We start from the raw sequence: 22,065 nt of genomic DNA on the forward strand, positions 1-22,065 counted from the left end.
GAAGGCGAGAGAAAAGGAGAAAAGGAGAAGGCAGGATTAGATCAGAGTCTTTCTTTAAAAGTCCTTCATTTACCCTTCTACCTGATCCAGCTACTTACTGCTCTTCTCCTTTCTTCCCCTAAACTGTCAAACTTCTGGAAAACGTTGTCTATGAGGATACATTTTCAGACATAGCCAGCCATTTGTTGATCTGTTAGGTGGCTGTTGGAAGGCAGAAATAGGGAAGAAAAAGAAATGTGCCAATGACACATTTTTTCAAAAAAATGCGCAAAGAGGCATTTTAAAATGTCCCTTTTGTGGCCCCTTCTAAAATGTTCAGAAGGGACCACAGACAATCAGGGTAATTTGATTACTACCATGTTACAGTTAATATAAACTGATAAAATAAAACTATGTAAGTTCACAGTTTCAGGTGCAATCCTCTCTTTTTGTTCTCCATATATTAAAATCGTTTGTATTGTTAAGTTCATAATAAAAAAGGACTTTTTCCCCCAAAACTTGCTATATGTAATGATTTCCTCACAACCACAGCCTCTTGAGATATGATTGCTGCCCCAAAACACTTCTCTCTCAAAGGACACTAACAGCCACCTACTAGTCAGATTCAATGATCTTTTTTTTTTTTTTAACATTTCATCCTACTTGATTTTTCTGTAGGAATCCATACTTTTGAACTTCCTCCCAAATATTTTCTCCTCTCTTGGATTCAAAGACACCAAATTTCCCTGTTTAACCTCCTAATTCTCTAACTATTCCTTCGGTGTCTCAGTTACTGTTTCCTCATCCTTTTTCCCCAGACCCTGAAGGTAGGTATCCTCCAATGTTCTGATTCTAAGCTTTTTTCCCCACTCTCTACTCACGGTAATCCCTTTCACTCCAGTCACTAAAGCTAGCACCTCCAAGCAAATGATTCCCAAAGTTTTCATTGCTATCTTTGACTTCTCTTACAAAGCTCCAGAACTATGTATCCAACTTCCCTCAAGACATATATAGGAACACAAATACAAAATTGAAAGGGACCTTAGAGGTGATGTAGAGAGTAGTAACTTACCCAAAGTCACAGGAAGCAAGGCTGGGATTTGAACCTGAGACTTCTGACTCCATAGGCAGTATGCTTTCCACTGTACCACATGCTACCTCCCATCTAAATACCTAGCCAGCACCTCATACCCCTCAGCATTTCCAAAGTCAAACTTAGGTCTTTCCCCTTAAAATGTTTTCCTTTTTGACTTATCTATTCCTGTTAGTGGTCTCACCATTCTTCCAGGCTCTCATGTACTGTAAACCTTGGCATTACATTTGAATTTTCTTTCATTTCTTATATCCAGTCACTTATCAAGTCCTGTTGATTCTGCCTCTGTCATTATACTTCATCAGATCCTTCCTCTCTTCCCTAATCCCACTTCTACCATCCTGGTATGGGACTTCATTATTCAGGTGGTTTTTTTCAGTTATGCCTGACTCTTGGTGACCCCATTTGGGGTTTTCTTGGCAAAGATACTGCCATTTCCTTCATTTTACAGACGAGGAAATTGAGGCAAATGGGGTTAAGTGACTTGCCCAGGGTCACACAGTTAGTAAGTGTCTGAAGCCAGTTTTGAACTTGGAAAGATTAGTACTCCTGACTCTAGGCCCAGAGCTCTATCCACTGGGCCACCTAGCTACCCACAGGACTTCATTACCTCCTGCCTAAATAACTACAATAGGCTCCCATAGGGCCTTCCTATCTTCATTCCCTCTCCTCTTCAATCCATCCTTCATAACTATGCCCAAACAATCTTTCCTATGGGTACATAGGATCATGTAATTCCTCTGCAAAAATCTTCAGTGGTTTCCTGTTGGTTACTGAATAATATGGGGCAACTAAGTGGCATAGTGGATAGAGTGCCAGGCCTGGAGTCAGGAAGACCTCAGACGCTTACTAGCTGTGTGACCCTGGGCAAGTTACCTAACCCTCTTTGCCTCAGTTTCTTCATCTGTAAAATGACCTGGAGAAGGAAATGGCAAAACGTTCCAGTATCTTTTCCAAGAAAACCCCAAACGGAGTCACAGAGAGTCAGACATGTCTGACCAGCAACAGAATAATGTGTAAGATTCTCTGTCCCTCATTCAAGGCCTTCCAGAGTCTGCTGCCAGCTTAGTCTTCAAGCCTTATTTCATGCCCTGGGCTCCAGAAAAACTGGCTTATTCACTGGCCCCAAATACATCAGATGCTTTCACACTTCTATATATTTCCTTATCTTACATCTTATGCCTATGGTGACCTGGGTTCAAATTCTATTTCAGACACTAGTTATATGACCATGAGTAAATCATGTCACCACTCTGTCTCTCAGTTTCCCCATCTGTAAAATGAGCACCATAACAACTGTTGCTGTGAGGATCAAAGTGGATAATGTATATAAAGTATTTTATAAACCTCAAAACACTATATAAATATCAGCTGTCACGGTTACCAGGGCAGCCAGGTGGCATGGTAGGCAGAGTACTAGACCTGGAGTCAGGAAGTTTCATCTTCCTGAGTTCAATTTGGCCTCACACACCAGCTATGTGACCCTGGGCAATTCACTTGACCCTGTTTGCCTCATCTGTTCCTCATCTGTAAAATGAGAGAAGGAAATGGCAAACCACTCCAGCATCCCTGCCAAGAACACCCCAAATGGGGTCAGAAAGAGTTGGACATGACTAAAAAGTGACTGAAAATGAGAGGTCTATAATAGTCCCTGTGAGGTGGGTCCTACAGGAATTGTGACCCCTGTTTTACAGATCAGGAAACCTAGTCACTAAGAAATGGCAGACTACTCCAGCATCTCTGCCAAGAACACCCCAAATGGGGTCAGGAAGAGTCGGACAAGACTGAAACAACTGAACGTTATCGTTATCGTGTGTGGTTTTGTATTAACATTATCTATGTGGTTCTTAAACCTAGGGAAAAGCTTCCTTTCATCACAAGAATAATCCTCTACAGAAGGTTAATGGAAAGACATGGACAAGATTCCCTCTGGGCAAGAAGGTGTGGATGGGTTGCCCTCTGCATCTTTACCCACATTAGGTATATGGATAGGGAAGGACTCAAGAATCCTAAGCTACACAAATAATCTCCTCCCCCTAAGAGACTAAGTTCCATGAGGGTTTAGTCAAACTTTGTTTCCCGCTATAAACACAAATATACATAAATACCTACTATAGGTATTTAGTGAATATTTGCTGAATTAAATGGAATTCTGTTCAAATTGTAGATTGGATGGACCTTCCCAAATCTTTGACATCCACAGTCCCTGTCAGCCTGCTGCCAAGAGATAAAGGGAAAGGACAGCTGTTTTATTTACACACCATCTCATTAGGCTGCTCAGAATCCCTGCCTCAGCCTGTTAAGGCAAATGGATAATTAAGTTCCCTTCACCACAAAACACAGCACTGGGGGAAGAAACACAGCACGGTTAAAGGGGCACTTTGTGGAGCAGAAATTATCTGAGCGAGCTCTCAAGGACCTTGCTCTGATCCCCAGAGGAGAGCTGTGCATTCGGCTTGTACCATTCCTACACATAGCAGGGCGCAAACCACAAAATCTCACACGAGCAGGACATCAGAGCCCATCTGACCCAATCCATCTCTGAATAACAGACTTCCCTGGTCATCCAGTTTCTGTTGAGTAGGGACCACTGGCCTCTTAAACCATCCCATTCCACTTCTGGCTAGCTGTAATTGTTAGAAAGATGCAGAAATACAAGAAACAGAAAAATTACAAGAAACAAAAGTATGATTATCCACAACTTGCCCCACCCATTGCTCCTCCTTCCATGATCTGGAACAGATCTAGCCCCTCCCATATGATAGGCCTTCAGTTATTTAAAGGCATCTATCCTGCTCTCCCTCAGCCTTCTCTAGGGTGGGCATCCCCAGTGCTTCAACTAAGGATCTAAGAGGAGCTGACTGCTGACTGATGCACCAGATAATGGGTAGGACAAGAAAACTGGAAATTGTCTTCTCAGAAATCTTTTAATAATAAGTACAGACAAAGAAATATTAGGCCTCTATCATAACTCTATGCATGGACAGGTGGGATAAAGCAAGTAGTATGCTGGGTCCCATTGATCCCCTTCAAATAGCTCACAGAGAATTTGAATTTTCCACTATTAGAATCATTCCTTTCAGTGAAAATATCTGGGCGTTGTCTCTAGAAGAATCCTGTTAAAATGCACTGCTCAGGTGGTAGATACAGTGGAGAGCCCAGGCCCTGGAGTCAGGAGGACCCAAGTTCAAATCCAGCCTCAGACACTTACTAGACATGTGACCCTGGGCAAGTCTCTTAACCTCAATTGCCTCCCCCCGCCAAAATAAAGGCACCACTATTTTGGGAAGGGGAAAGGGACTGCTAGAATATTGAACCCAAATAACATGCCAGTAGAGTCATTCTATCACCTTAGCTAGCTATTACCTTAAAATGAAAATAACAAGGTCCTAAAGAAATGAGGTAAATAATGAGGAGGAACTTAGAAAAGGGTGAGAACAGGAGTATTATTCAAGGACACATGAGGAAAAGATGCCACCCACTGCAGGTGAACTGGTGTATCCCAGGACCTTGAACATAAACACTTAAGAAATTCTGCTGGGATTAGCTGTGAGTTGGGTGTTTGTTTTGTTTTGTTTTGTTTTTTATAGAAATGGCTGTTCTAAATATAAAATTCTATGCTGATGCTGGGGCAGGGAAGGAAGGGGAGGGGGAGAGGAGGGTATTAAAAAAACCAACTCATCCAGTGCTGTGGCTTTAGGAAAGATGCTTCAAAGGTTCCCTGCTCCTTGTGCCCTTGCAGGTGACAGGGAGAAAATAATGAACTAAACGGAGGTGCATGCCTAAGAGCTAAGCCTTGTGGGAATTGCAGCTGCCTGGGTACTTTGGCTTGAAGCAGACTGGCCCCAAACCCAGACAGCTACAGACAGCCAAGGATAGACAGTGCCCAGGAGGGTGGAGGTCTTTCAACATGAACCGAGAGGCACAGAGGCAAATTCTCCATTGAATTACAGACTGATGGGCTTTTAATCAGCATAGAAGATCTGCCAGGAAAAGTAAGGGCTCTAGGGAGATGCCATGCAAGACTTAGGATTCAGAGAATTTGAAGCCATGGGGGAACTCCAACTCCTGAGGCTACTGTCTCCCTAGAGTGCAACTGTTCCTCCCACACACACCCAGGGCACAGAGATGCAGAGTCCCCAAGAGACATTTTCTTCTTTCCTTCTTGCCTCATTCTGCACAGCCCTCCACCAAGGAGAAGAATGGGCAGAACCAGTAACACTTAGCAGTTTTACACTAGGCTTGAGATTAGTACACTTATTCATGTTGGCATGCAAAATATATGTTGCTGAGAAACCATCAAGAATGGCCTATACAGGGTTAAGGGGGAGTTTGCATTGGGGGATGTTTCTGTTTCCAAGATTGGCCCCATTCAAAGTCAGCATTAGATAACATTCAGTTAATGGGGAGTGGGGAGGAAAGGAAGGGAAAGGAAAGGAAGAGAAGGCAAGGAAGTATCTCTCTTATAAGTATGTATATGTTTCAGACATACGCTAAGGACTTTTTACAAATATAGTTATCCCTTCCACATCCCAACTTTCCCCATTGGGGTTTTGATATATTCCAGGTCAGCATAAGAGATTAAATGGAATTTTTCGGGAGTTTTGTGGAAGCCATAGACAACATGCAAAGGCCAGCAGACAACACAGAAAAAGTTTATACACTCAGAAATGCATAAAATATATGTGTTGTATTGTATTATATCACCCCAAATTTTATAGTAAGGTACTCTAAACACCCCATAAAAGAAAAAGAAAAAATTCAGACTTCTTCTCTGGTATGAAGGAAGAGCCAAAAATTTTATGTGGATTTTCCAAATCACAGGGGTGGACACCCCTAACCCCTTCAATGTGGAGAGGATAAGTGTATTATCTCATTTGTTTCCCACAACAGCCCTAAGATGTAGATGCTAGGGGTGGGAGGTGGGGGCAAGGAGAAAGAGAGAAAAGCAGCTAAAGGATAATTCAAGATGAAGAGAGAGGCAATGGAGAGAAGGAAGGAAATTAGATATTATTCGATCTTCGGTTCTTAAAAACACTAGGTTTTAGAGCCGGAAGACCTCGTGGAGATCATCCAGGGGTTCTTCATCTTTTTTTGTTATAGTCCCCTTTGGCGATACAAGGGAGCCTTTGGACCCCTTCTAAGAATAATGTTTTTAAATGCACAAAATAAAATACAAAGGATTACAAAGAAAACCAGTTTTAGTAAAATGCAGTTATCAATATAAAAAAAAAACCAAGCATGTTCAGGGACCCAGGCTTAAGAACCCCTGACCTTAAGAACTCCTTCATTTTATAAAAGAGGAAGCCAAGACCCAGAAAGGCTAAGGAACTTGTCCCGAGTCACAAAGCAAGTGAGCAGAAAAGCTGGGACCCCATAACATGTCTTAAGAAAGAATCATGGGAAGTTAAATCTGGAAGAGATCTGAGATCAAATTGTCTGATCCCCTCATTTTGTCCATGAGGAAACCGAGTCTTAGACAGAGAAAGTGACTAGCTCAGAGTCATAGAGCTAACAAATGGGCAGCATTTGGATCCAAGGTCTTCTGATTCTAATTCCAGAATGCTCCTCCCACTACATACCACATACCACCTATTCCCCCATGTTCATTGTAGTAAATAAATTCAATGTCTCTCAGCCATGCAAGGAGAGAGTTGAGATTTAGCCATCCCCTTAGTTATAAAAGTCTAGAATCTTGCAAGTACTAAGTTTGTCTCCCAAGGGGGCAATGTGGAGGCCATGTGGGCAGAGGGCAATTTCCCTGGCCGGCTAGCAGAGGCAGAGGTCAGTCTGGGCGTGAAGCAAAAGGCATCAGGTCTGCAGGAAGAGAAAGGTCCATCCATAGAGAAGAAGACGTGAGGGAAAGGGGAAGAAGGGCAAGAATACAACCCAGGCTTGCAGGATCTTTGACCTCCTCACATTTCCTCACCCCTTCCCAAATGGGGCAGCCAAAATAAAGAGGGTGAAAAGGCAACAATTTCCTCGAGTCTCACACAATTCTCAGGGGGCAGCAGGAGGACTGGAGAGGCTGTTGCCTGGGGGAGAGTGTGGGGAGGGGAAGCAGCTGATCTGTCTTGCTAGAAAGCCAAATGCACTGTATGAATTATGAACTTATGAAGTAATCTACTCCCTAAAGAAAAATTTCACCTGATATCTGCTACAGCCAGCTAAGCGCCCAGAGACTTGCTCCCTTACCCAACTCTATCCTTCCCCCAGCCAAATGGGAGCCTCCAAAATCGCCAGCCAAAAGGCAGAGGGGTAGTGTCCATAAATAAAAATAACTAGGGTGTTCCCAGGGGCCATGAGAAGCAGTTGGGTATATAGGCGTCTATAAGGTTTGGTCCCTGGGATAGAAAAGAGTCTAATATGAATAGCTTGAAGAATATAAGATGTAGAGTCCAGTGACCCGGATTTGGAATTCTACTTGTTAATTATACGCTGTTCTCTGTGCCTCAGTTTCCTTCTCTGTAAAATGAACAAGTTGCACAGGATGACCTTCCAGATCCCTTCCAGCTCTAAATCTATGACCTCCTGTATAACACAAATCCATAGAAGATCTAAGTCCTCATTTGAGGCAACAACTCCATCAGACTTTTCACCAGGACTTGGCAAGAGAACAAAGTCAACTGATTGGGGCTCTTCCTCCTCCTCTCCCTGTCCTTGCCCATGTTGGGCGTGCAGGGATACGGTCACCAGCAGCTAGGGAGAGAAAGCTGCCGTTGAATGGCTCCAACCGTTGATGAGCCAAGTATCATTTGTAGTTGGGAAAGACGACTAAAGCTACAGCCAAGATAATTTTGTGAACGTTATAGGAGAAAACGCACAAGGACCAATATCAGAAAACATTCTCCAAGAAGCCTTCTTTCCGCTTCCAGAAATCCCTGTCTTCCTTCAAAACAAAGCAGCTGCCACCTCCTACAAGAAGCCTCACCCGAACCTCCAAGTGTTAGTACTGCCTACCTTTAGAAACGATGTTGTATTTACTTGAGCGTGGGAGCAGATTTAGAATTGGAAGGGACCTCATGAGATGACCTAGTTCAACCTCTTCATTTACAGATGCGGAAACTGAGGTACAGAAAGATGAAGTGACTTGCCCAAGGTCACTTGGGCAGTAGAGGCACTATTTGAACCCATGTCCTCTGACTCCAAATTCAGCACTCTTTCCCCTGGACCAAGCTAAAACGTAAGCTGCTTCAGGGCAGAAACTGCTTCTTTCTAACCCCAGAGCCTCACATCGTGCTTTGCTCCTAGTAGGAACTCACTAGGCACCACTAGGTGGTTCAGTGAGTGGACAGAGTGCTGGTCCTGGAATCAGGGAAACCTGAATTCAAATCCAGACTCAGATCCTTATCAGCCAAGTGACCCTGGCTAAGTCACTTTGTTTGCTCATCTGTTTAAAAAAAAAAAAGGCAGCTAAGCTAGATGGTGCAATGTATAGAGCACTGGGCCTAGAGTCAGGAAGGTCTAAATTTATAATCCTAGGACTAAATTTCTTAGGGCAGGAACTGTGCATGAACACCTATCTGCTGTATCTTCCAGGAATTCAAGACTTTGCCTAGCCCAGAGTTACAGAGCAGCAGAGGACAGATAATAACTGTTTCACTGACACATATCTTATCTCTGTGAACTAGATTATAAGCACCCAGAAGGCAGGAACTCTCAAGTTCTCCAAAATAGAAGGGGCTCAATAATTAAATTAGCAAATTATCATGATACAAAATAATATTATATAATCTAATCAGATAAATTATATTAATTGTATGTTACATATTAATGGATTATATAGTACTGTGTTATGTTATATATTATGTAAGTATATATTGTAAAAAAATATATTTGTAATATGATAAAGACTGGACCTGTGATTTCAGTGATATAGGACAGTCACAGCTGAGTTAACTCTGTCTACCAAAGAAAGTCAGCATCTTCAATGAAATGTATAGTCTCAGAGAACAGTAGAGAAGTTAAATGTCTTTCCTAGGGTCGCACAACCAGTATGTGCCAGACATAGGACTTGAACCCACTTCTTCTGAGCTCCAGGCTCTAATTCTCTATCGACTATGCCATGCTGCTTCTGGATAGGATAAGTCATACATACGATATCATATCATCTTTTTTTTTTGGAGGCAATTAGGGTTAAGTGACTTGCCCAGTGTCATACAGTTAGTACGTGTTTGAGGCAGGTCCTTCTGACTCCAGGACCAGTACTCTATTCACTGCACTACCTAGCTGCCCCCATATCATATCATATCATATATCTTAAAAGAATGGCATACTCTCCCCTCTCCACCTCTTGACTCCTGCTCCTTGAAAACCAGGGAATGTATGTATTACTAGGGCCTACCTCGCCATACGGGGTGCAGTAGGTCTCAGGCTTCGTCATTCCACAGGTAGAGGACGCTTTAAGGAACCGAGTCCTTCCAACCAACAGGTCGCCAACAGGAGGGTAGCAGGCCCCCCGAGAACAGGCCTGCTGAGCATGAAGGAGTCCTGGCAATGCTAAAATCACAAAATTAAAAAAAAAAAAGGAAGTTGTGAGGGTAGTAAGGTGAAGCCCCACCAGACTCTGGAATATCCTTCCAATATTCTAGGTTCCTCCTATATGCAGGTCAGGCCAGCTGTGAGGACTTCCTGCCCACCTGCCTGAAGAGGAATAATGACTTCAGCCCAGATGCCTTTCAATAGAATATGAATTTCAAAAATTGTCAGTTGTCAATCATCTGTGTAAATGGAGTCAAGCAGATCCATAGATAACCAAAAACCACAAATCAGCTAAAAATCTCTCCTTTGCTTTTGGAATACCCTCAGGCACACACATTGAATCACACAAACTCAATAGCCCTGTCTATTCCCAGCCCTAACTCTCATCTAGCTTTAGCCTTTATCAGCAGGCCCTTGGATTCCTAGAAAATTGGGCGAGACCTATAGTTTGTTCTCTTGTTTGAAACAATAACCACGACCTACTAACTATATCAACTAATAATACCAAAGCAGACCTTATAAATAAGGGTTTCTGACTACTACTAGTTAAAAATCAAAATAATGCAAAGGACCTAAACAAAAATGGTCCTAGAGCTGAGTAATAGAGAATATATTTTTTCTGGGCACTGGGCAAATCAGGAATTACCAACGAGCAAGAATAAAATGACACTTGAGCGCCATTAAAGGGAAATAGAGATTTATACTTTTTTTCCTTACGGAGTAAAGGACAAGGAAATTGGCACAAATATCATCATCAAAAAGGTCACCAGTAAGTCATGATTCTCCACCCAAACAGCATCAGAGCTGATATCCACACTCTGGTCCTGGAGCTTCAGTCATTGGCCGTCCGCTCTCCCCCATCACCCTATCCATCCCCTCTGGAGAGCTCACACAGGGCCCAAGAAGAAAAGAGACAGTACTTACCTATCAACATAAGGAGTGGCCACATCTTCCACTAATGGAGAGATCTCCAAGGGATGCAACTCACCTGGGACAGAATGAGGTAGTGTGTGAGTCAAAACCCAGGAAACCCCCAGAATGGACTGGCCCCTTCTCCCTAGCTTCCAGGCTCAATTCTCAGCAGAAGATGTAATCCAGAATTCACTTAGGTCATACAGGACTCTAATTTAGATCTCTTAAACAAGTGTGCTTTAGGCAGAACCCTGAAAGGTAGCATAATCTAGCAGAAAGAACCATGGACTGGGAGAAGTCTTTGAGTGTCCTGCACTCACTCACGGTATGACCAGGGAGAAGCTATTTTCCTCTCTAGGTAGCAATTTCCCCACTTAAAAGAGATCACCCCTTCCCAGGGATTGGGTGAAGTTTACTCCCTTGTTTGAAACAATAACCCAGCTAACTCTACCACCTAACCAATAACCAACAACACAATACCAATACAATAACCAACTAACTAAAACACCAATATGTGTGACAAAGTAAACGTCACTCCTCCCTGCATGCCCACTGCCTCAGTCACCTGAACTTGCTGCCAGGATGGGGGCAGGCCGGGTGGGGGTGGGTTCCAAATAAAATCTTAGGATCTCCTCCCTACCTCTGTCTTTAGTGTTTTGAGATCTATTTAAAAAAAAAAAAGAAAAAGAAAAAAAAGCAGCTGTGGGGAATTCCAAGGGATTGTTACCATTCTGATAAAAGGAAACTGAAAGCTCTTTGGAGGGGCCTCTAAGAAATCAGACTCCTCTATCTTCCTTTTGTCTATGAGTGCTAACTCCTCAGGCCCCAGGTTTGAGGCCAGTAAGAGGATGGGCAAAAGTCATAGAATCATAGAATGCACGGTTTATAAAAATTTAGAACTCATCTGGTAGAATATGTAAAGCGCTTTGGAAACCTTAAAGTAGTTATAATTATTATCATTATTTTACAGATAAGGAAACTGAGGCACACAGGTAAACTGAAGCAGCAGTTGTTAGAGGAGCTGGTGACTGTCCCTTTCATTCCTATCATTAGTGGCCACAGCCTAAGGCCAAGTGTATGGTCACTGTGGGCTAGCAGCTTTTGAAATAGCAGTGAAGATATCTAATGCACTCTCTCTATGGGTCAATTGGAAGCATCTTAAAATGTCTCTAGCTATGGGGTAAGGGCTACATGAGTAGGGATATGGAGAATGTGGTGGGGAAAAGAGTAAGACAGACTTGTAGGGAAGAGGGTGATAAGGCATCTTACCTTGGAGTAGAGGACTGAATGCTAGGGTGGGAGTTCTAATTCTGCTCCCTGCCCTGTGGAAATAGCCCTGGGCTCCAGTCCAGCCTTGCTACTTACTAGCTGTGTGTCTTTTCACCCTAGCCTGTTTCTTTCTCAGTGAAATGAGAATTGGACTAGATCAATCATGAAGTCCCTTTTAGTGCTAAAAATTTACAAATTGCCTAGGCATCCCTCAGAATTCGTTAATGCTAGGGAAGGCTGGCCTTAGAGTTTATAAGATTTATAGATGGGACCTTAGACATCAATTGGTCCATTTTACAGCTGAAGAAACTGAGATCCAGAGAAAGGCATTTAAAAGCCACAGAAGTAGCAAACATTAGAACTGGGATTTGAGCATAGATTCTTTCATCCTAAAGCTGGTACCTCTGCCCTTACAATGGGCTTCTATCTGAGGAAGGATCCCTTTTTGGGGAGGGGAGGTTGCAGGTGAGATGCCCTCTAACGCCACCTGCTCCTGGCATCTGTAAGTTACCTCATAGCACTGAAATGGATAATTCTGTTTATCTGTTCCAATTCCTTCACCCACCCATTATGCCAATGAAGAAACTAAGATTAAGTCAAGTGACTTGTCTAAGGTTGCCCAGCTAGAGTGGCACAGCTCAGATCAGAATCCTGGCCTCCTAAATGCCAGTCTCTTGCTCTTTCCTTAACAGCCTGCTCAACAACAAGAAGAAAAAGCTTGAAAATCACCCCCAGACCAGAGCAGCATTCTGAGAGGCAGTGAGAGAAGCTCTAGGTCTCCCCAGCTGATGCCTTCCTAGCTCACCCCATCTCTGATTGATACCACATCTCACACCAGAGTTCTGGTCAGTTTGAAATCTACTAAGGATCTTCTCGGGTATAAAAAGAAACTTTCAAAATGTTGGGACTGCAGACATCTTATCTTACAGTTTGGAGGTGAGTCCCATCAGGTGAGTTCATTTAGGCAAGAGCCCAAGTGGAAGGATCGGTGTCTGGAGTCAGGCCAGGTTGGCAGAAGGTGAAGGGGAAGAGGAGGAACAGAAAGGGCTTTCTTCCCCAAGCCCGGGTGAGCTCACGTACCTCATTCAGCGTGCCTCTGGCTCTCCTGGCCTTCCCGTGGACCACTGGCCAGCCCCACTCTCAGGGGTCTCTCTTGGCTCCAGGTTTTTAAACATCAGCCTCACCTCCAGAGAGTCCCAGGCTGGGTGGAACCCCGCTTCAGGGCGTGTCTCAGGAATCTGTGAGCTGGCACGCCCATCGGCCGTCAGTCACCCGAACCCGCTGCCAGGACGGGACCAGGCAAGTGGGGTGGGTTCCACAGGCCTTCCAACAAGCCTAGAGGTGCTCACCTCCCTGCTTTCTGCAATCTCCTCCCCCAACAGGGGCCAGAAAGAGCTGCAAAGCCAAGGAACCACCCATTTCAGTACTGGTTTTGGTGGATAAAAGGGAAATGGGGTTACCCAGGGCAGGTGTGTCCACTCAGCCATGGACCAAGCTCAACAAATAACCAGACAGGGATGCGAAGAGGAGCCCCTGGTAACTTTATGATTCAGAACTTGCTCACCAGGCTGGAAAGGAGACATGGCCTAAAGCAGAAATTTCATAGCACCACCCTGTCCAATTTTATTTTTATTTTATTCCATTTTATTTTATTGAATTAGAAAAAATCTATTTTCTCTCCCTCCAACCTGTCCTACCCTAAAATTTTATTTTTACAAAATTAAATATAAAAAATTTTTAAACTTGAAATACATACATAGCCGGCTCCCCACATACCAGGACACAGACACAAAGAGCTGCACAGCCTTTGTAAAGTCCCTGAGGATCTGGGAGATTTGAGGAGAATTTTAAAGGGATCAACATTCAGTGACACAGAGGGGTAGAAACAGAAAACTAAGCAAGGGTTAAGAAAAATAAATAGTGAATCTAAATGCTTCCCCTCAGGCTCCCTCTTGGAGGTTGGCAGGGAGCCCATGGGCAGGTAACACTCAGGGTGAGTCATTCCCCCAGCTCCAGCTCCAGGGAGGGTCTGCAGGCCCCACCTTCTCAACTGAGGAATGTCAGCCCTGGAGCAGGAAAACAGAGCTGACAACCAGCCTTAGAAGAAGGGATAAGACCAATAAAGCCCTCTCTAGCTAAGGGGAGAGGACACTTCCTCTGGCCCTGGGCCAAGGCTCCTGAACACCACTTCCTCAGAGGGATATTGCACAAGCCCTGGCAATCAGCTCCTTCCCAGGCTGCATTAAGTGTCAGGAGCTCCTGGCTCCCAGGGACAAGTCCTCCTTGAGAGGGTCTGTGGGACAATGGATAAGAATGCTGGACCTGGGTTCAAGTCCCACTCCACTCAGACCTTTAATAAATTTGAGGCATGCAAACCACTTACCTTCTCTGCCTCAGTTTCCTCATCTATGAAAATGGAATAATGATAATAGCTAGAGTACTTACCTGACTTGATTATTGTAAGGATCAAATATAAAAATATAGACAAAACACTTGGAAATCTTAAAGTGCATTTACAATGCTTTTTGTGTTGTTCAGTCTTTTCAGTCATATCTGATTCTTCTTGACCCCATTTGGGGTTTTCAAAGATACTGAAGGGGTTTGCCATTTCCTTCTCCAGCTCACTTTACAAATGAGGAAACTGAGGCAAACGGGGTGAAGTGACTTGCCCAAGGTCACACAGCCAGTAAGTGTCTGAAGCCAGATTTGGCTTGAGGAAGATGAATCTTGCTGACTTCAAGCCCAACGCTCTATCCAGTGCCCCACTTATAGAGCTGTCCTTATATAAAGCCAGTTATTATTAATAAGAAGGAGACAAGATAACATGGCATGGTAGATTGCAGACTGATCTTAAGGTCAGAAAGACCCGAGTTCAAGTCTCGCTTCTAACACAAAGGAACATAGGTTTAGAACCCAAAAGGGCCCTCAGGTGGGGAGAGCCTTGGAAGATCACCTTGTCCTTTCCTATACATCTGGGTAGCCCTGAATTTGAACTTTGGTTCAGTCATCTCAGAAAGAGAATTACCTTTCCTTTAAATAAAAAGAAGGCTCTTTGGATCACTGTTTAGGTCAAGCGTCCCATGATCCTTCATAACAGAGGTCTGGAGTCAGGAAGTGAAGTGTTGAAATACAGCCTCCTAAACCCTTCTAGCTGTGTGACCCTGGGCAAGTCACTTAACCTCTGTCTGCCTCCGTATTCTCATCTGTGAAATGGGAGTAATGGTAGCACCTACCTCCTAAGGTTGTTATTTGTAAAGGTCTTTGCAAACTTTAAAGAGCTACATAAATGTTAATTATTATTATTAATAGGTAATCTCTGTCTTATATCTAACAGAAATCTCTCCAGTTCCCCTGGAGATTAGAATAAGAACAACCAAGGAAGAAATTTTAGATTTTGTCTTTGGAGAAGGAATGGGATTTCTCACCCGTGGGCCTCATTTAAGAAGACACAACCAAGCAGCCTGCAGAATACTGTAATTACTGGATGGGTAATGCTGACCTCAGAAATGTCTCCATGAGATCATGTCTTCTTTCAAGCAAACCAAATTTCAGTCTTCTTGACGTCTAATGATTACCTTTGTCTGGAAAAAGAGCTGTTCCCTTTTCTGTCAAAACAGGATCCAGAATCTACATCACACCGCCAGGTGGGCCTCATTTAAATGTCAAGTCAGCTTGTCAATCATGGAACAAGCAATGGCGAGCCACTCCCTAACGCACTGTGTGATCTTAGTTGTTTCCCTCTCAGGCCCTTAGTTTCTCCATCTGTAACATTGGTAGGGTGGACTAGATGGATCCTACAGGGTCACAGATTTAGAGCTTAAGGAGACTATAGAGGTCAACTCCATCATTTCACAAATGAGTAAACTGAGGCCCAAAGAGGTTATAGGATTTGCCCAGAGTCACACAGCTGTTCAATATCTGAAGTGGGATTTGAATCCAGGTCTTTCTCTCTCCTGGACCACCACTCTATCTATTCCACCACATCGCCTCTCTAAAGTTCTTTCCACCTCTGACATTCTACAATTCTGTGAAAATAAATTATGAGCTCTGCCCACTCACTTGGGCCCTGCTTTTATTTTCTCAATTTCAATTAACAGAATTTTAACCAGAACCCCGGAGAGTGGGGCTGTGATCTGGGGTACAAACAAGGATGAGGTATGCTTCATCTAGGCAAAGGTCCTCTGCCCCAATATCTCACAGTCCTCTGGACTTACCCCACACAACAGTGCAAGGCTACCTCCAATCTTCTTCCCCCATCACTGTGGCATTAGCCTGCTTTATGCCTCATCCCTACCTATACCTCCTCCCTGCAGGACTGGGTCAAGATCAGCCATCAACTACACCATGGGGTCATGGGCCAGAAGCTCTGGATGACTAGCTGCCCATTCTTTTGATGCATCTGTGCTAGACTGGTTAGACTATCCTTTCCACCCTTTCCCCCACATCCTATACTTTTGTGATACCTGAGTAGCCAGCTATTGCTAAAAACCCTGCCCCCAGCCCCTAATCGCAAACTCCAGAGTGCTATAAAAGAACAGGCTGAGTTCCTGCCTTTTGGCGAGTTCCCTGGGCCCCTAAGAATATTCCCATGGAATGTAAGCTAGTTACCAGGAAAGCCTAACGATCTTCCTTTATCTAACTGAGTTGGCTTGGAGACAACTTTATCTCTTGTCTCAACAAAACCCAGCTGGACTATTTGTCCCGGTCTGCCTATGGCCTTGAAGGATGAGGGCCTCAGCCCCGGATATTCCTTTTCTTATGTGATTGCTCCTAGCTCTTATCTCATGCTCCCGTGGGATGTATGGCAGATTGGACGAAGAGATACTGGGTTGTAATTCAGTCAACACTTAAGTCAGCTATCTGATATATTGTATTTACAATCTATTTAGGGGGTTCCTTTCTTTCTGTAAAGTTAACAAAGGCTTATTGAGCCTGCTAAAAATAACATGTGAGTTTCAAGAGATAACTAACATCTGTACTTAGATTTTTGTATAAATACTGCTTCTTCACTGGCATCGTGGCCGTTTTGATTTGGGAGACTCTATTTCCCCGAACGGTCGCTGGCTAATAAACTTCTCCATTTAAAACTTAAACTCTTGTCGTGTGTCTCACTCGCTTCTGGTATAACACTTTGCTCACAGAAAGGAAGCCTGGGAACTCTGGCATCCCCACCAAAGTTCTGACCCATGACCCTGCCACTAAGTTTGCCCCAGAAATGATTCCTAGCCACAGCTCTTTTTGATAGACATGAATACTTCCACAGAACCAAGAACAGTAATTTCTAATCCTCTGTCTGATCACGGGGAATGAGGATGTGACAAGGAACTTTAATCTTTAACTGGACGCTGCTGATAAGATGCCAGACCCCAAAGAGACCAAAATGGTGCAATCCTTGCTCTCCAGACAAGGTGGAGCAGGCTAGGATAGATCTCATGATGAGCAAGACAGAGCTTCTTAACCTCCCCTATCCCTTAGCATTCCCCTTTAAAACCTGGGTTCTCTGGTAAATAAATACTTGATGTCTCAGACTCCGCAAGCTAGAACAAGCCCTGGGAGTGGTTTGGTTCTGGAGAAGAGGAAACTGCCCCTGAGGCTCTCGTTAGAGCACCCCTTCCCCAACACTTACCTGCACACACGCACACACATATACACCCCTCCCTACCCACTCAGGTTAGAAGAAGCCAGGTAGTACGGTGGAGAGAGTGCTGGATTTGGAGAAAAGGAAGCCAACTCACATATTCAATAGCTGTGTGACCCTTGATAATTCACTTAAAATCTCTGAGCTTCAATTTCCCCCACAAGAATGGAAAATTATAAAAATACCTACTTCAAAGGGTTTTCATGAGGGTGAAATGAGACTATGCAAAGTCCTTTGTAAACCTTAATGCATCATGTAAATACCATTATTATCATTTTACAAAAAATCCAAAAATATGCTTTAGTATCTGCCCTCTAAAAGGAGCCTGCCATGATAGAATAGGAGAAATAAGAACTATTAGGGCCATTACATAGGAGGAAACTGACACCTGAAGAGAGAAAGTAAGAGGCGTGGCCTATTGGATAGAGTGCTGGACCTCGAGTCAGAAAGACCTGGGTTCGAATGCTGCCTAATACAGTTATCCCTTCCACAGTTTCAATATATCACGGGTTGGCATAAGAAATTAAATGGGACTATGAGAGGAGTTTTTGTGGAAGGAATAGATAACACTCACAGGCCAGCAGATAACACAGGGCCTATGACCAAATACTTAACCTAAATTTTACAAATAAGTTACTGTGAACACCCCTGGGATGCTTATGCCAGTACAGAAAAACATGTGAATTCAAATTCAAATTGAATAAGCATGCATTCCAGACCCACCAGGTGCAGAATACTATGCTAGCCCCTGGTTTAGAAATGCTTAGTACCAGGGCCTCAGGGAGGATAGCGAAAGAGACAAAGAGGAGGCCAAGAAGAAAGGAAAGGAGGAAGAAGGAAAAGAGAATCCCATGGATGGCCCTTGCTTGCCCTGGACCATAAACCCGAGAATCTCAGATGCTGAAGGAATTGGTAATAGGTGACTCAATCTTCTCACCTTTGTGGTGAGTCAGGTCTGAGTGTCCCTGTATCAAGGACTTAGCAAACTCCAGGAATGACACTTGAAATTTGCCAAGTGACTAAATCTGTCGTGTTCCCATCACCCCGACACAATAGCTAAGCTCCCCAGACAGTTACTCATTCTTTCTCAAGCCGTCTGGAGCTATCATACCCATTTTGAGGAGGAGAACTGAGGCACAGTCTGGGCACAGGCCTCCGAGAGCCGCTAGAAGGGCTTGACCAGGGACAGAAGGCAGGTTGGAGGACTGCTCTCTCTTTCATTCTCTTCTTTCCCCCTTCTTTCTACCCTGATATACATCCACTGAAAGCAGTCAGGTAAGTGAAACCCCAGCAAGGGCCCACTGAGCAATTATTACATTAGCATGGACCTGAGATGGAAAAGAAATGCAGGCCTAAAATAAAATGATTCCCCTCTGCGTCTCCTTTAGTGTGTCTTGGTGTGGAGCTTATACCCAAGTCTGGATTTCATATGCCCAGTCAAAACAAAAACCTTCAGGAGCAATGAACTACCCCTGCTCTCGGGGACTGCCCCTCCCTCTCAGAGCACTAACATCACTGATGATGTGGCAGAAATGACCAGTTCTGATCCTAGCAACAGATCCCACCAGAGGTTTAGATCTGTGGCCTCTTCTTTCTTATTTTCCCTAAATTGTGAGTTTTTCTTTTGCAGGTAATGGTAAAAGAAACAACCTGAGCTTCAAGACTGTCCATTTCCTCCTCTCCAATCAATATCTTAGAGGGCAGCTAGGTGGCATAGTGGATAGGGTACCAGGCCTGCAGTCAGGAAGAGTTCAAATCTGGCCTCTGACACTGCCTAGCTGTGTGACCCTGGGCAAGTCACTTAACTCTGTTTGCTTCAGTTTCCTCATCTGTAAGACGAGCTGGTAAAGGAAATGACAAACCTAGTATCTTTGCCAAGAAAACCCCAAATGAGCTCACAAAAAAGTCAGATATGCCGGAAAACACCTAAACAATCAATATCTTTCCTCTAAAGAAAGATAACAATGAAGGAATGGGCATCTCATGTGGATAGATAGGGTAGAGATGGGACAGACTAGTTACTTAGTAAATCCATTAAACAGGATCACATGAAAGCATAAGATGACCTTTATAGGACACTCTGAATGAACCCCGAAGAGGCCAAGCCTCTAGCCTGGGTTTCTTGGAACCTTAACCCCTATTGGTCCCTTCCCTACAAGAAAAAAAAAATTAAAATACAGGTTTTCCCCCACATAGGCTACCAGGAAGATGACCAATTTCCCCAAGGAAAGTAGTTCCACACTTCCTAGAAATTATACAGTGAAGAACGCGCTGCAACTTGATTGATTTGTACTCAGTGGCATCTCTCTGCTGAGAAGGGAAGAGCCTCTCAGGCTTTCTCCTCCATAGTCTAAGCACTTTCTTCTCCAGGCACCACAACTAACTGCCCCTTCTCTTTGTCATGCTCATTTTTCCCTTCCTCCTCCCCGTCCCCTCCCCCCTCCCCCCCCCCGCCCCCATCCAACTGTCAACCTGGATAGTCCAGACCAAAGTTCAGTCATTGTGAACCTTGGTACAGGAATTTCTATGGGGAGCTGTAATATGCGGCAATGGCCACGGCTCACCTGATCTGCCAACACAGACCCATCTGTGGGGAGCAAAATGCTAGATAGTGGCAAAAATTGAGAGCTCTGAGGAAGGCCAGGGAAGGGAGGAGAAGACAAAGGAAGTGAAGGGAAGACAAAGCAAGGCAAAGCAAGGGAAGAAAATGAAAAACAAGGGGAGAGCAGAAGATGTTAGAATCATTTCATCAGAAACAGGACTGAAATCTAATCCAACAAGCATTTTTTAAGCATCTATTATGTGCCAGACACTATGCTGGGTACTAGAGACGAAGACAAAAGAAACAGAATGTTCCTTCAAGGATCTTAAATTATACTGGGGGATTCGACATGTAGGGAGAGATAAAAGCAAAGTAATTTGGGCAGGGAGAAAACACTCAGTAGTCAAGTCACATGGAGGTGGTTAGCATAAGAGCTGAGCCTTCAAGATAGACAAGGATTATAAGAGGCAGAGGTAAGGAAGTTGCCTCTTCTAGGCATGGGGGACAACCAGGGAAAATAGGGAGACAAGAGTTCAGGGAAACATTAGGAAGCCCATTTGGCTAGAAAGGAAAGTGTGTTAAGGGGACAATATGAAACAAGATGGGAAAGAAAGGTTAGAGACAGATTGGGAAAGGAGTTTAAATCCCAGACTGAGGATTTTTTAAATTCATGCAAGAAGTAACAGGAAATGACTAAATGTTTTTTAGCAAGCATAGACATAGCTGGACCTGTCCTTTAGGAAGAGGATTTTAGGAACTTTATTGAAAATGGATTAGAGTAAGGAGAGGACAATTTGGAAGCATATTCCTGTCATAGTCCAGATGAGAAGTGATGAGGGGTTGAACCTCTTGTGAGTGGGGAGAAGGAGACAAGTATAAAAGAAGGGGAACTGACAAGACTTGGCAACTCTTGGATATGAGGGATGATGGAGTAGGAAGAATCAGGAATGGAAGTGAGGCTGGGAACTTGGGTGACCAGAAGGACCAGAAGTGCCCTTCATAGAAAGACTTGGCTTCTCATGGTTTAAGGAAACCTCAGGGAGCTGGGTCACTTCTAACTTCCTTTACAGATAAAAAAAACAAGTCCTGAGAGTTGTGGTTCTTTTATTAGAATTTCAGATCTGAAGGAGTCCGTGCTCAGAGTATTACAGGAAGGTGGCACCACTCTCAAAAATAAACTCATGGGCGTGTAGAACACCGACTGTTGATGACTTAGTTTTGCTTAACTGCTTCCTACTCTTTTTTGTTTTATTCTTTGTTAAGGAAAGCTCCCTAGATTTAAACAAAAAGATAGAAGGGATATATTCAGAAGTGAAAGTAGTATAAAAATAAATAATATCAATAAAAATTAATTTTCAAGATAAACTCAGTTGGAATATTTGCATGACCCAATAGGAATAGAGACAACACTTGTGATTTCATTGATAAAGGAAACTCACAAATTAGAAAGCTCCTACCAGTGCAGGTCAGCACCTTTTCTACACCCTATATTTTTAGACAGTTGCCTGGACCACTGAGAAGTTAAGGGACTAGCCCAGGCTCACATGGCTTGTATTCTAAATTGACAAAAAATAAAACAAAGCCTTCAAAATTATAATCAGGCAGCGTAGAATTATCACTAGTGCCTCAGGAAGGAATTTGCTTTTTAAATGATATGATGGGCATTTCAAGGCCAACCACTGAGAAATAGGTAGGTATGGTGTATGTTTTTATTTAGGGAGTAGTATGCATGGGTGACCGGGTGTGTCTGAGTATGTCTGCAATCATTCTCAAAAAAGAATCCATTTCTACAGATGGCACTGTGACAGGGTCAGGGTCTGGTCTCAGTTTTGTGGTTGTATATGTCCTTGAAAGCATCTATGCATGTATGTGTCTATATCCAAATACGCATGTATGTTCATGGATGTGTACATTTTAGAACCTGGGATAAGGGAATCTTTGGGTTATACTCTTAGGAAACATTTTTTTGTTCTCTTATGCCAGAGTCCTCTCTGGTACAAAGGCAGGAGTTACTTTGGGGCGATATTTCTCTTATTACTGGTACAGATCTGCATCCAGAATCCTGGGAAGGGGATTAGAGAATCTCTGTGTTACCAAAATACAGAATCTCAGAACTGGAAAGGGGTTCAAATGCTATCTAAGTCCAGTTTG

General features: G+C 43.6%; 1 protein-coding gene across 2 annotated transcripts in view; it reads right to left on the reverse strand.

The window, feature by feature from the left end:
* The window catches only part of LAMB3 (laminin subunit beta 3), a 59,765-nt gene extending 46,887 nt beyond the window's left edge, over positions 1-12,878 (reverse strand). Inside the window, exons 1-3 of one of the 2 annotated variants that reach the window (XM_036753195.1) lie at positions 12,815-12,878; positions 10,478-10,541; positions 9,417-9,571 (exon numbers count right to left, since the gene is read on the reverse strand). In XM_036753195.1, the coding sequence (XP_036609090.1) occupies positions 9,417-9,571; positions 10,478-10,502 (180 nt within the window). In that variant the 5' untranslated portion in view covers positions 10,503-10,541; positions 12,815-12,878. Of the gene's footprint in view, positions 1-9,416; positions 9,572-10,477; positions 10,641-12,814 lie in introns of those variants that run through there. The other variant, XM_036753194.1, reaches the window with a different exon arrangement.
* Positions 12,879-22,065: the final 9,187 nt, after the last annotated feature.

This window comes from Trichosurus vulpecula, chromosome 4 (genome assembly GCF_011100635.1).
Source record: "Trichosurus vulpecula isolate mTriVul1 chromosome 4, mTriVul1.pri, whole genome shotgun sequence".
NCBI classification, from domain to species: Eukaryota; Metazoa; Chordata; class Mammalia; order Diprotodontia; family Phalangeridae; genus Trichosurus; species Trichosurus vulpecula.